This window comes from Macadamia integrifolia, chromosome 6, assembly GCF_013358625.1.
Source record: "Macadamia integrifolia cultivar HAES 741 chromosome 6, SCU_Mint_v3, whole genome shotgun sequence".
NCBI lineage: Eukaryota > Viridiplantae > Streptophyta > Magnoliopsida > Proteales > Proteaceae > Macadamia > Macadamia integrifolia.
In genome coordinates this window covers 33,186,905-33,199,773 of record NC_056562.1, presented here as the reverse complement: position 1 = coordinate 33,199,773, position 12,869 = coordinate 33,186,905, and the positions used below count along the sequence as shown (strand labels likewise).

At 37.8% G+C, this 12,869-nt stretch overlaps 2 protein-coding genes across 3 annotated transcripts; both read left to right on the top strand.

Annotated features, from left to right (window-relative positions):
* Positions 1-1,459: 1,459 nt before the first annotated feature.
* Positions 1,460-5,705, top strand: LOC122080942 (tetraspanin-10). 2 transcript variants are annotated; one of them, XM_042647842.1, is made up of 11 exons: positions 1,460-1,731; positions 2,119-2,224; positions 2,315-2,369; positions 2,466-2,521; positions 3,479-3,526; positions 3,827-3,875; positions 3,964-4,047; positions 4,128-4,195; positions 4,329-4,454; positions 4,541-4,616; positions 5,286-5,705. In XM_042647842.1, the coding sequence occupies exons 1-11, from the start codon at positions 1,710-1,712 to the stop codon at positions 5,352-5,354; spliced, it is 759 nt and encodes a 252-aa protein (XP_042503776.1). In that variant the 5' UTR covers positions 1,460-1,709; the 3' UTR covers positions 5,355-5,705. The 2 variants fall into 2 exon arrangements, with proteins under 2 accessions (XP_042503776.1, XP_042503775.1); XM_042647841.1 differs by having other exon boundaries at positions 1,464-1,731; positions 2,112-2,224.
* Positions 5,706-7,425: 1,720 nt separating this feature from the next.
* LOC122082872 (splicing factor-like protein 1) lies at positions 7,426-12,814 on the top strand. The gene is made up of 2 exons (XM_042650679.1): positions 7,426-7,563; positions 9,834-12,814. Exon 2 carries the CDS (start codon positions 9,897-9,899, stop codon positions 12,498-12,500), a length of 2,604 nt encoding a protein of 867 aa, XP_042506613.1. The 5' UTR covers positions 7,426-7,563; positions 9,834-9,896; the 3' UTR covers positions 12,501-12,814.
* The last annotated feature ends 55 nt before the right edge of the window (positions 12,815-12,869 follow it).

Below are 12,869 nucleotides of genomic sequence, written 5' to 3'. Positions count from 1 at the left end.
ATGATTGCTTTATGTTTCTATGTCTTTCTTCAAATTCAAATTTTTTTTTTTTTTTCTAACAAGAATGATGATTTTTTATTTGATTTTTGTTTCATTTTTAACTTCCACGGCTGTAAACTATTGTTTGGGACGATAAATACTTTCCTAGATTTGATAAGTGGGTTTAAATGTTTACCCAAGATAATCAGAGGGTTTAAATGATCATGATTAGAGGATTTTTCTTTCATTTTGGGTGAAGGACAACCCACTCCAAGATTTAATCATGAGTAATTTAGCAATAGACACTGATATACCATAATATGACCAACCATTGAGGAATAAACATGTGGTTGGAACTCTTTGAAAGGTAAGCTTTCGACCAAAAATGACAAACCATTCATTGACCACATGGCGATAATCGTGCTCGGTACTTATACCACTGACCAAACCCTAGGACGAGCAGACTTACCTTCCTATCAGCCCTAGGTATAAACGCCCCTTCTTCACGAAGGTAAGGGCACCCCCTTACGGGCCAAAGAGGCATGGTCATCTCCTCATTAGCCGAACACAGGAGGGCTCATATTCATCATCCACATGTCACCTAGATTTGTTACTCAATCTCGAGATGGCGACGTTCATAACCGTTTCTAAACCTAATCGGGGCTAGCGAACTAAACTACAGTCAAACGTTATCTAACTCAAGATCAATGACGGTTGTGTTAACCGTTAAAACTATAGTTACTAAACCCAAGGGTAACTGTAACTATGGGTTAACTGTTAGAATCCTAGCCTCGCTATCATGAGATCAGCCACCTTAGCCTGAAAAAGGACCGATCCACCAATGACTAATAGGTCCATGTCATCAAGGAAAGAGACCCTTGGACCAATGGGAGGCCCCATCAATCACAATATAAGGAGAACGTAGCCAAAAAAGAAGATAAGTAACTTATAATACTTAGAGCTCAGTCTAATATTTGCTTTCTCACCCAACATAATGACTTAAGCTTCGAAGGGCCTTCCTTAGAAATCGACTATGGGCTAGTTCTTTCATCTATGATTTGCAGGTACCAAAGAGATGAGAATCTACAATAAAATATACAATAACAGTAGCAGTTATTCTTTATTGACCAAGTTTTCTTTCACCCAAGTTGAAGTATCTTAATCATCGTTGAATTAGATCCCCAAGGGTACGAACGACTTTGAACAATAAAGGGACCAACATATATGACTATTGATTTTACTAGTCTTCGGACAGACCAGATTGGACCGGATCAGACCAGACCACGCCGTAAGTCACTTAGGTCATATTCTTATGGTCCAAGAACACGTGATGATTCGTTTTTCGTCATGGTATGTGATAGGTAAATTCAGCAAGCAGTCATTGTTTTTCTTGGGGTAAGAGTTTATCCTGTTGCATCAACGATGAACTATGAACCACGTGACTCTCCTTCTTACGTTGACGGAATTATCCTTTACTTCCTCTCGTTATCCCCATCTAACTCCCTACTCGTGTGCTTCCTTTTCTTGCTCTGCAAGTGCCATACTGCCACTTCAGAATCCTTTTAAAAATTTCTTTGCTAAATCACTCTTCTAAACTAAGTAATCTCTATCGGAACTGCCAAAATCTCCGACATTTTGATAGACATAGATCTCTCTCTCTCTCTCTGTCTCAATGCTTTGAGCTGAGAAGAGGAAGAAAACATGGCAGGAACAAGCACCTTTGTTATCAGATGGATCAACTTTCTCACAATCGTAAGCTTTTAATCTTCTGTTTCCATTTTCCTTTTGTTTATACAGTGTGATTCTGTGTCTTTCTTAGGTACTTTCTTTGTTTCATTGTTCCTTGAAACCCTTTTCGCCTTGCTTGGAATTATTTGTAGCTCCCGTCTCCTCCTCTTTTCTTCTGCTTATTCCAAGTTTCTCATTACTGGGTTTGTTTCTACTGTAGTGGGCTTTTATTGCTTTCTTCTTCCCCTTTTTCCTCGGTTAGTTTCAGTTTTTCTCGCGCATTAATCGGTTTTCTGTTTGGGTTTTCCTCGTCATTTTGTGCGAGGATTTTTCTTTTATTCAAATACCCAAAAAGGAAAAAAGAATGAAATATAGATTTGTATTATTTTGTTTTAATCGTGCAGCTTTTAGGTGTAGCTGTTATTTGTTTCGGGGTGTGGATGAGCACTCACCACGATAGCTGTCGAAAATCCCTTACTCTTCCTGTACTAGGCCTTGGTGCTTTAATCCTTCTCGTGTAAGTTTCCACTATGCTTTGCTTTGAAACTGAAGTTTTTGCCTCTTATTTATCTGCAATAATGCCAATGTGGGTTTCTTTGATTTTCAGATCTTTAATTGGTTTTTTGGGCGCATTGAAGGACATCTCCATTTTGTTATGGATGGTATCCTACTTGAATAAATTTATGAAGCATATGATTTTACATTGTTGATTTTTTCTTCTTCAAAATATCTGGATTGGCCTTGACCCTTGCTCTCAGTATTTGGTGATGTTATGCTTGATCTTGGTGGTAATTCTGGTATCCACTGTTCTAGCGTAAGTACTTCGGCTAAAAGCTTAAATTTGTGCTCCTTTTGTTCACTCAAAAATATTCGATAGAGTTGTATCTTTCCATAGGACTTGAAACTGCCAAATGGGATTCACCATTTGAGTGTCTCACAAATTGGGTGCAAGTTTAGTGATGAAATATTTGATTTATTAGAATTGCAATGTTTTCCCTTCTCTTTTTTGCCGAATATGCCATCTTCTTTGCTTTGCTTTGCTTTCACCAATTTATGAACTGATTCACTTGTGTGATAAAATGATATTGACTTTGTGGTGGTGTAAAATCGATTCTTTTTGAAGGCCTCCTCATGTTGGTGTTGGTTCCTGTAGTAGGAAAAAGGAATGGCACTGGCAGTAATTTAGGATCTTCAGCATCTAGTTACAAAATCCTTAAGGTGCGGCTAATGATAAGAAGTGATTTTTTTCTTTAAAACCTAATGAGTTAAGTTGACCAAGAATTAGGTTGCAGGGACTAAATGCTTGTCTTGAATACCTGAAAGAGTTATGAAGACTCTGACAGTTGGATCTAGAACTGTTTTATAATTGTTGCACAGTCAAAGTGGTTTCTGAGGTAGACGTTGCCTATTTGTGCTAAGGAAATGCTACTTAAAGTAAGAAATGGGGAGGCATGTTTTTTGTGCAAACATGTCCCCCACCCTACTCTTTTTTTGGTGAGTAAAGTAGGATTTGATCACCCAATTGAGCTTTCTGCTGAAGCTCTGCTATCAAAATCCTTAACTATTTGATGCAGAAGTGTAAGGCAACACACCATTGAATGCCTGATACCAAATTTTTCATGTCCATTGAGCTTTTCCTCCCTCTTGTTTATTAATTTTTCACCGAACTTTGCTAGAGAATTTGTTCCCCTATTATTTCTCATATCACATGATTCATGTGTGAATGCTAAAATCTGATTCTCTGTTTTTTTTTTTTTTTCACTCTTACTAGGTTCATCATAACAAACAATGGATCTGGGCATACAGTGGCTGGCCTGAGGTAAGAGCAGAAACAATTTAGGTGATTAAATCTTTCTTATTATTATTTTTATTGCTGTTGGTAGAATCCCCTATACAATGTGTACTTTCGAGCAACAGTAAATTCCAGACGAGTAAAAAGGAATGGGTCAGGATACATGATTAAGCAACAAAAGGAAAATATTGGTGGTGTGCTTGTCTGTATTGTTCTGTTTTCTTTTCTTTCTATTCAGCTAGGGTTGAAACGTATGAGATATCTTACAGGAAGAATTTTTAGGTATCGATCATTCTTCTTGTAGTTTTATCTGATTAATTATTTCAGGTACAAGGAGTATCAACTTCAAGATTGCAGTTCCTGGTTTATAAAAGAAGTAAGGCGTGTTACTTGCGATCAACCATTTAAAATTTTGATTCCAGACTATGAACTTTTGTTTCTGTTATTATTTGTTTCTGTTCTAGTTGAGCAACACCCGGAACTGGGAACACTTGAAGAGTTGTCTTGTGAAATCTGAAGACTGCAATAACCTGCCCAAGAAATATAAGGTCATGTTTTCCAATCTTTAAGCCATCTTTTTCAAGATCTATTTGATTTCCATGTTGACATTTTCATGAAATTTTTGCAGACCCTTAAACAGTATAAAATGGCAGAACTTACCCCCATAGAGGCTGGGTGCTGTCGACCACCATCGGAGTATATGCATTCCCTATACTAGATGCATTTAAATCTTAGTTTTGGCAAAATACTACTTATTGAATTTGTAACCATTAGTCTTACCTCACAACTGGCATCTCATTGCGTGGGTTTCTCTGTTTCACATTTTTAGGTGTGGCTATCCTGCTGTAAATGCTTCATACTATGACTTGAGTTTCCATCCTGTCAGTTCTAACAATGATTGCAAACTTTACAAAAATGCCAGAGCCATCAAGTGTTACAATTGTGATTCTTGCAAGTAAAGCCACCGTTTTCCCACATTCTCTTTCTTGCTACTCTGTAGAACTCTTCCCATGTCTAATGTTCTCTTTCTTTATCTTTCAGGGCTGGGATTGCACAATACATGAAAGCAGAATGGAGAGTGGTTGGGATTTTTAATTTGGTTCTGTTTGTTGTTTTGGTAAGACACTTCCTCTCATAGAGTTTTTGTCAATTAGTTAGATACGTAATTTTTTTCAAGAAAACTGGGTTCATTAGGAAAAATAAGAGATTACCCTAGACCTGGATATTTGCTTCTTAGGTTTGATAATTGTTGAATAAAGGAAAGAAAATGATCAACTACCCTTATTAACTTTATCACCAGCTTTGCATTTGACTGGTCTTATCACTTAATGAGTTGTCATAAGGTCCCTTCGTAAATCATACTATCCAGTGCTTTTGCCAAGCATGCCAAATCATGAGTGTCAGGAATCCCATTTGGCAATGTGGCAATCAACATATAGAAGCCCTCAAACTGTTAAAAATCAGTTTAGGTCCTATCATTTTGCTGCAAATCTAATCTACTATATGATCATAATAACGTTCATTTCAAAGTGAAAATTGTCATATCTTTCATTCTTCTATGTGGTGATTGTTACTTCTTTCATTCTTGGTGATTATGCTTCTGGCACTTGTCTTCCATTCTTCTATGTGTTGATTGTTACCTCTTTCATTTCGAAGTGAAAATTGCTGTTCTTTCATTCTTCTGTGGTAATAGTAACTTCTTTCATTTGGAATGTATATTTCTTTCTTCTTGATTACCCTTCCTGCACTTGTACCCTCATGGCTACTTGTTTTCTGTGGATAATAGTCGATGGTATACTTCGTGGGATGCTGTGCAAGAAGAAATGCTGCCAGGAGTCATTCATCCAAAACTTGAAATGACCTTGCCCACCACCCTGCGAGGCAGGCTGCAAACCTATATACAAAAGAGAAAAGACGCCTTCTGAGGAACTGGGTGTATTTAATGGGAATCAGAGTATGCATCAAGTTGGGTAGAGGAGACCAAGGAAGAAGGAAAAAACTAAGGTGGAACTGACGTATTTCCATCCTCCTTTAGTTGAGAGCTGAAAGCTTAAAATCATCTGAAACAAATCATCTGTATTTTTAATTTTTGGACATGCCTAGCATTGACTGCAGGATATTTTCTGTATTTATGATTCTTATCACATCAGGATGATTTTTTCGACATATGAAAATTAGTTTGTGCGAGTTAAGTTTTGACTGCAAATTATTTTTCATCCTCCTTATCATGTTATTATTTTATGGGACAGTTTTCTGTCCAGAAATGGCCCCCTGCATCCCAGACACAGGGGGTGCGAAATGACCACCATGCCCCTCCTGGGTCATGACTCGTGCCCCGTGTCAGGGTGCAGGGGGTGCTCTCTGTCGGAAGACATTTGCCCTTTTTTATATTAATTTTACTTTCTGAATCTTTAGCCCAAAAAAAAAAAAAAAATTTCATAACTGGTAGTTTCTGTATTGTGATTTATCAATCAGGCTGGCTTAATACAGAAAATAGCCCTTAAACAACATAGGGTATTTATGTCGATACTCGCGATGGATAAACAATATTACAAAAATACCCTTAAATATCTTTTTTGTTCATTAAGTTGGTTGCGACTTGGGCAATCATTTTCGTTTTGTACATTATTTGTTGAGGTTCCATTGGTTGCTAAGTAAAACATTTGGAAGGCCTCATTTTTTTTGTTGTAAAAATTTCTTTTCAAATGCTATTTTACATTATTTTATTTTTCTTTCATTTTCTTACATTTTACATCAAAACAAACATCAGAAATCCTATAGAAAATTTTTTCCTTTCTCATCTTTTTACTGGGAAACAATTGGAACTTATAACGAGAAAATTTTCATGTAAAAGCAGTACAAAAAATGTAAGATTGTTTAAGTAAATTCTCTTTCTTTTTACATGGAAACAAATGGATGTAAGATTGTATGAGGAAATTTTCTATCTTTTCACATGGAAACAAATGGTGTTTGTCCACACTGATCGATGTGTCACCTTGATGGGTCTACAGATTTAATGCTTAATAACATCTCATTTTCCTTTTCTTTTCTTTTTTAAAGGGATACGGTTGTTAAGTAAAATTAAACAATCAGATTTAACTATTATTTTGAAAGTAGTTATACACTCATTAGTGATATTAATTATAAAAAGGAAAAAAAGAAGCTTGAAAGGAGTGTGGCTCCCGTGCCCAGACACATAGGGAGGTAAAATGTCTTCCCCGCCCATGAAAGGCAGAAATCCCACCCCTGTGTTATGCTTCTGCATGCGCTCCTATCAACTCCAATAACTGGTGCAAGGGCCACGCCGCCTTTGAAAAAACCCTCTTCCTTTTTTTTTTTAATTATTTTTTGACTTATACACATAGAATAGTTGATAAAAAAAAATGGCTTAGACAAGCTGCACTGGATCTTAGATATGGTATTGGTATTGGTATTGATATTGGTATTGGTATCGGTTGATACCGATATGAGTACCGAACCTTAAACGATGGACCATGCCTTAGAAATATTCTAAGTTCTACTCTCCTCATCCATTAGGGCCACTCGCACTAGGTTGTTTTGCATGCTTCTCTCTTAATGGGCTTTGGTTTTTCCTCGTTCATATGAGTTGCTGGGTCTTTATGGGCCCAGGGTTTTCTGATCCACCCAATATAGATGCGTTGTGGGTTCCTGGTTATCCATTTTTAACCAAAAAACCCGACCTCAACCCATTTCACGTGGTTTATGTTCATCACAAGCATAGCGTAGGATAGATCTCGGGTTCACGACTCACTGAGTCTAGTCATCGAGTATTCTTTTTAAAGAAAAAAAAAAAGGACAAAAAAGGGTAACAAAGTCATTTCTCCTGGTTTCAAATGTTATATAATAAAGTTAGTTTATTTTCATTCCCTCTTAAAAAGTCCCCTGAATTACATCGCGACGGTTTTGTGATTCTTAAGTAGGAGAAAGACAATACTGAATTACCGATACAGTGAGCTTCTGCGCAAGATTTCCGATCGCCATTGGAGTTTCGAACGATCTCTCGTCGTTCAAGAAATCATTTCGATAGTTGCAGCTTCGTACAGGTTCGTTCTCATTGAAGCTTGCTTTGTTTTCTGATTTCTCCAAATAATTCAATCGAGAACGCGTGGCGGTTCTTTTCTTGTAGTTTCAATGTTCTTCAATTACATGAATTCTAATTTCTCAAATTTTATGAAATTAGTGTTGATTTCATCTCTTCTTGATTCATTTTGTATGACGAGCCGTTAGTTTTTTCTCCTCCTTCAATTAATGATACTTCATGGTTGCTAGTCTTGGGTTTCATTTCGCTCTATTTCGCTCTATCATCGTTCTACATTAGGAGAGCGATTGAATCAGTTTCTTTCTTTTCAATAAAAAGAACAGATCATAGGTGACCGTGGTTCTAAATTTGATGAACATTGTAGCCACAAAGACTGTTCAATTTAAAATCATCTTAAAGGCCGTTAGGTGTCCATCTTGTACAATGCCTGAATTTCTAGGGTTTGGGACCAAAAGATGTTGTTAGAGAGAGGAAAAAGAAGATCTCTATACTGTTCCGGTATAACATTTCGTCTCTCGTATTCAACATTACAATGCAGATATGGAATTCTGCGGTCGTGAAGCTGAGGGAACTCTGGCAATGTATGCTTCCACTGACACAATATTTTCTCCTAAAATGTACAAATATTTGATAGTAATTTTTCATTTAATGGTTGACTGCGTCTCTACTGGCAAATACTCCGTTGGTTTTTCTTAGAATTTGGCAAATATATATTTATTCGCTTTTTTCTTTTTTTTCCAGTTGAATGCTTATTTTTTCTGAAGAAGTGCTTGTGTCTTTCTTACTTGGGATGTTCTTTGTATTATCTCCCACTCTATTCTGGAGGATAACCATGTTTTTTTTTCCTCTTCTCTTTTTATGGGGGGCAGGGGTTGTTAGGAAAGCTATTCGGTGATTATCTATTAGAGATGCATATGGATGATTTTTGGAACAATCAGATACTTTTTATTATTCTTCTATTAATTCTAACAATATGAGAATTAACTATATCTATAAGTTTCTGGTGTCTTTCCCATGTGAGCAAAAAATATGCATGTAAAAAGAATTTTGATTGTTTAAAATATATTTTTATTAAATGACTAGGTGGTGGCAAATTGTTGCTCCTTATTTAAATCTGTAATACAGTAATAGTTTTGTGTGAGTTTGAATACTTAAAATTTCTCCTCTTTAGATGTAGGGCTTGTTTATGTTACAATCTTAGCTGTAGTTTGCTCGAGTTAGCATTGGTGATTATTTGATTCAACAACTGCCAGATTAATTAGATGAGCGTGTTCCAGTTTACAGAGAATACAATTATATGCCTCCTTCTCATGTAAACAATGCTCAAGTTAGAGATAGCAAGCACAGGAGGGTATGATGTCAATTAATGTTATAAAAAAATTGAACAAATAGGGAACCCTTAAAGGAATCAGGATTCAGGAGCAATGTTAGTAAAATAATAATAATAATAATAATAATAATAATAATAATGATAATGATAATGATAATAATAATAATAAAAGTATAGGGAGCTAAAAGTACTCTACACGTCAGTTTTATGTTACCTTTGATTCACACATGGCAGAACCAGAAACAAATCCACTAATTGTATTCTGGCCTGCTACCTCCTCTGGCACACAACTCACACCTCGTAGGAGGGACAGCTGTACAAGGCAGCACTGGTGGAACAACAAGTTTTCCTCCTTACCCTGTTTTTATGTCTGTTTCCCTGTGTTTTAGCTGTAGATTTATATCTTTCTGTGGGGTTTGATTCCCACTAAGTTTTCATTTGTGAAGTTAAATTTTAACCAGGTTGGGCTCCCTAGGTAATGGTTATCTGATTTCAATTGAAACCTTGCACATTGAAAGCTTAGTAGGAAATTAGCCTGTGCTGCACAAATCTTTTTTATTTTTTTTTTTCATATGCCATGTAAATGACATTGGACACTGCTCCTGGCCTCTTGCTACTGTTATAGAATTTACATTGTTTCATTAGCTGAAAGAAAATTTTGTTGGTTTAATATATTTTTCACTCCTGATTCTGTTAGGAACAATTGTGTAATTACAGAAAGGATAAAGAATATTTAATTTCCCTGTCTGATACTTGTGAACATGCATCCCTCTATGAATAGAAACATTTTTGGTTCTGTTGTTTGCTCAGATGAGCAAAGTGTAACTGGTGGAACTTGTTCGTTAAATGTGTGAATACATTTTTTGGGAGTACCTTTGCTTCCCTTCTTTATATATATATATATATATATATATATTCTGATGCATTTGGTATCTTTGATGCAGAAAAAACATCTTGGTTGAGATCCCACACCATCTGTGACCTCATATCTGGCATTCGAAGCAAAGATGATGAAATCTGAGAAAGATTTAACTGAGGATATACATAATGAGCCAGAGGAGAAACTATCTGAGGAGCCTTCAGATGATTCTGTTTCTCAGCAGTCTTCTGAGAGTGACAATGAAGAAACTGAACAATCAAGTGAGGAACTCAAAGAGGAACCAACTCAGGACACATCAGAAAAACATGTTTCTCAATTATCCTCAGATGTTAAAAATGATTTGACTGAACAGGAAAGCGAAGAACCGGATGAGGGCCCATTAGAGGAATCTTGGTCTCAACCTCTTTCAGAGAGTAACTCCGATGACAATAAATGCCACACAGAACCTGTGTTGAACAATTCGAATGAAAAGAAGAGGTTATTGGATGTCACAGCAGGTGACTTAGGTTCATTGCAAGTTCATCCTTCACGAAAGAAGTGCAAGCAAGAGGAGTGCATAGAACCAGAAACAGTTATTGGTTCTACTCTTACAGATCTCCACAATGAATCTGGAAGTCCCAAAGAATTTGCTAATGCTGAAAATTCTTCTGAGCAGCAGGACTGCACTGGAAGTTCAGGAAAGCTAAGGCGTAGTAGGGATCCACAGCCTGAAGTTGGTGGGGAAGAAGGTGAAGGTGAAAGAACAAGTAAAAGGAGGAAAATCAGGTGGGTCGACGAAGATTCTCAGTTAAAATTGATGGGCCCAATTCAACTGCCTGATTTTATACATGACATTGTCACTGGAGCTGATTCTGATCCTGAAATTCAGGAGTTGAAAAAGAAGCTTCTTGAGACAAACAGGAAGCTGCAAGAGTCAGAGATTCACTGTGACTGGCCAAAGGAAGAAAGATCGCCTTCTTCTCCTCCAGTGTATGATCAACTTGGAATTAGAATGAACTCAAGGGATATCAGTTACCGGGAGAAACTTATTCAAGACCGGCAAACTATCATTTTAAAGTTGATTCAGAAGAACCCAATGTTCAAACCTCCCTCTAATTTCAAGCCATCAAAGCTCTACAAGAAACTTTACATACCTTTAAGGGAATATCCTGGGCATAATTTCATTGGTCTCATAATTGGTCCCCGTGGGAACACGCAGAAGCGAATGGAGAAGGAAACTGGGGCTAGGATTGTAATAAGAGGTAAAGGCTCTGCTATAAGAAAGAGGGCATATCAGAAGCCTGATCCCATTGATAATGATGATTTGCATGTGTTGATAGAGGCAGACAATCAGGGATCACTGGATGCAGCAGTGAAAATGGTTGAGAAGCTACTTAATCCAGTGGATGAAAGAATCAATAAGCACAAACTTTCCCAGTTAAAGGAGCTAGCTGCACTTAAGGGCATGCAAAGAGATGAGAGCTTGTGCAAAGAATGTGGTGAGCGAGGACGCAAGCAATATGCTTGCCCTAGTCGGAAGTCAAATTTTGAAATTGATTTATGCAATATATGTCGAGGAAGCAGACATCCATCTACCAACTGTCCATTGGCTGCATCCACTCCAGTTCGCAGTATTGACCACCAACATCATAGTTTTGATATTGGAAGTGATGGTCTCAATTTTAGTACCTCGGCAGTTCCAGGAATCATTGAATTGGATAGCAACTGCAGGTGGTTTACTTCACCATCCTATGGTCATTTTTCTCACCCTGGTGTCAGCCCAGCTCCGACTATAGGAAGCTGTGAGCAGGGGCATAAGCAGTACGCTTGCCCTTGTCGGAAGCCAACTTTTGAAATTGATTTATGCAATAAATGTCGAGGCAGCGGACATCCATCTACCAACTGTCCGTTGGCAGCATCCACTCCAGTTAGCAACATTGACCATCAACATCATAGTTCTTGTGACATTGGAAGTGGAGGTCTCAATTTTGGTTCCTCAGTAGTTTCAGGAATCATTGAAATGGGACATAGCAACAGAAGGTGGCTTACTTCACCATCCTATGGTCATTTTTCTTACCCTGGTGTCAGCCCGGCTCCAAATACACGAAGCTGTGAGCGGGGGCACAAGCAATACGCTTGCCCTTGTCAGAAGCCAACTTTTGAAATCGATTTATGCAATATATGTCGAGGCGGCAGACATCCATCTACCAACTGTCCATTGGCAGCATCCACTCCAGTTAGCAACATTGACCATCAACATCATGGTTTTTCTGATATTGGAAGTGGAGGTCTTAATTTTGGTACCTCAGTAGTTTCAGGAATCATTGAACTGGAACATAGCAACAGCAGGCTGTTTACTTCACCACCCTATGGTCATTTTTCTCACCCTGGTGTCAGCCCAACTCCAAATACACGAAGCAAATGCTGTAAAGAAATTGATGACACAAATATATATGTGGGCTATCTTCCTCATGCTCTGGATGACAATCAATTAAGAGATCTATTCTCTCCTTTCGGCATGATAACGGCAGCAAAAGTGATGAAAGACAGAAGCACAGGATTGAGTAAAGGCTATGGCTTTGTTAGGTATGTTGATCCCACAAATGCAGTTACTGCTGCGGCACACATGCAGGGTCAAAAGATAGATGGAAAAACATTGGTAGTAAGAGTATTAAGGCGCTTTCCAAAGGTGGGATTCTCAGGAATTTCCTGCTTCGAAAGTACACAGGATCTCACCAGTGGCTCTAGATAGTGATGGTCCAACAGCTTGGCCAGGCCCACCGGACTAAAGGACTCCTTCCCTAAGAGTGATGGTGTGGGTTTGAGATCCTTAACCAATCTCTTTGTACCAACAGATTCCTTCAGCAATCAATTGCCTTCATTTTATGGGTTATCAAACCAGAAATCTGTCTCATCACCCAATTTATTTGCAACATGCCTTGTTAATTCTGACTCATTAAATTGGCTCAGAGATTAAGAACTGATGCATCAGTAGCTCAAAGGATTCATAACTTCACCCAGATGGCCGGCCAGCCTATGCATGCACTGGTCATCGACATCCTTAAAACTGGCACTGATAGAAATCTTGGTATGCTCTGATTACATTCAACTATACTATCTG

What these genes read in the sequence shown, in the direction of transcription:
- LOC122080942 (XM_042647841.1), top strand. Translation starts at nt 1,681, where the DNA reads ATGGCAGGAACAAGCACCTTTGTTATCAGATGGATCAACTTTCTCACA. An exon ending in GGATCAACTTTCTCACAATC is followed by an intron (nt 1,732 to 2,111) that starts GTAAGCTTTTAA and finishes TTAATCGTGCAG; the next exon opens with CTTTTAGGTGTAGCTGTTAT. An exon ending in CTGGTATCCACTGTTCTAGC is followed by an intron (nt 2,522 to 3,478) that starts GTAAGTACTTCG and finishes CACTCTTACTAG; the next exon opens with GTTCATCATAACAAACAATG.
- LOC122082872 (XM_042650679.1), top strand. Translation starts at nt 9,897, where the DNA reads ATGATGAAATCTGAGAAAGATTTAACTGAGGATATACATAATGAGCCA.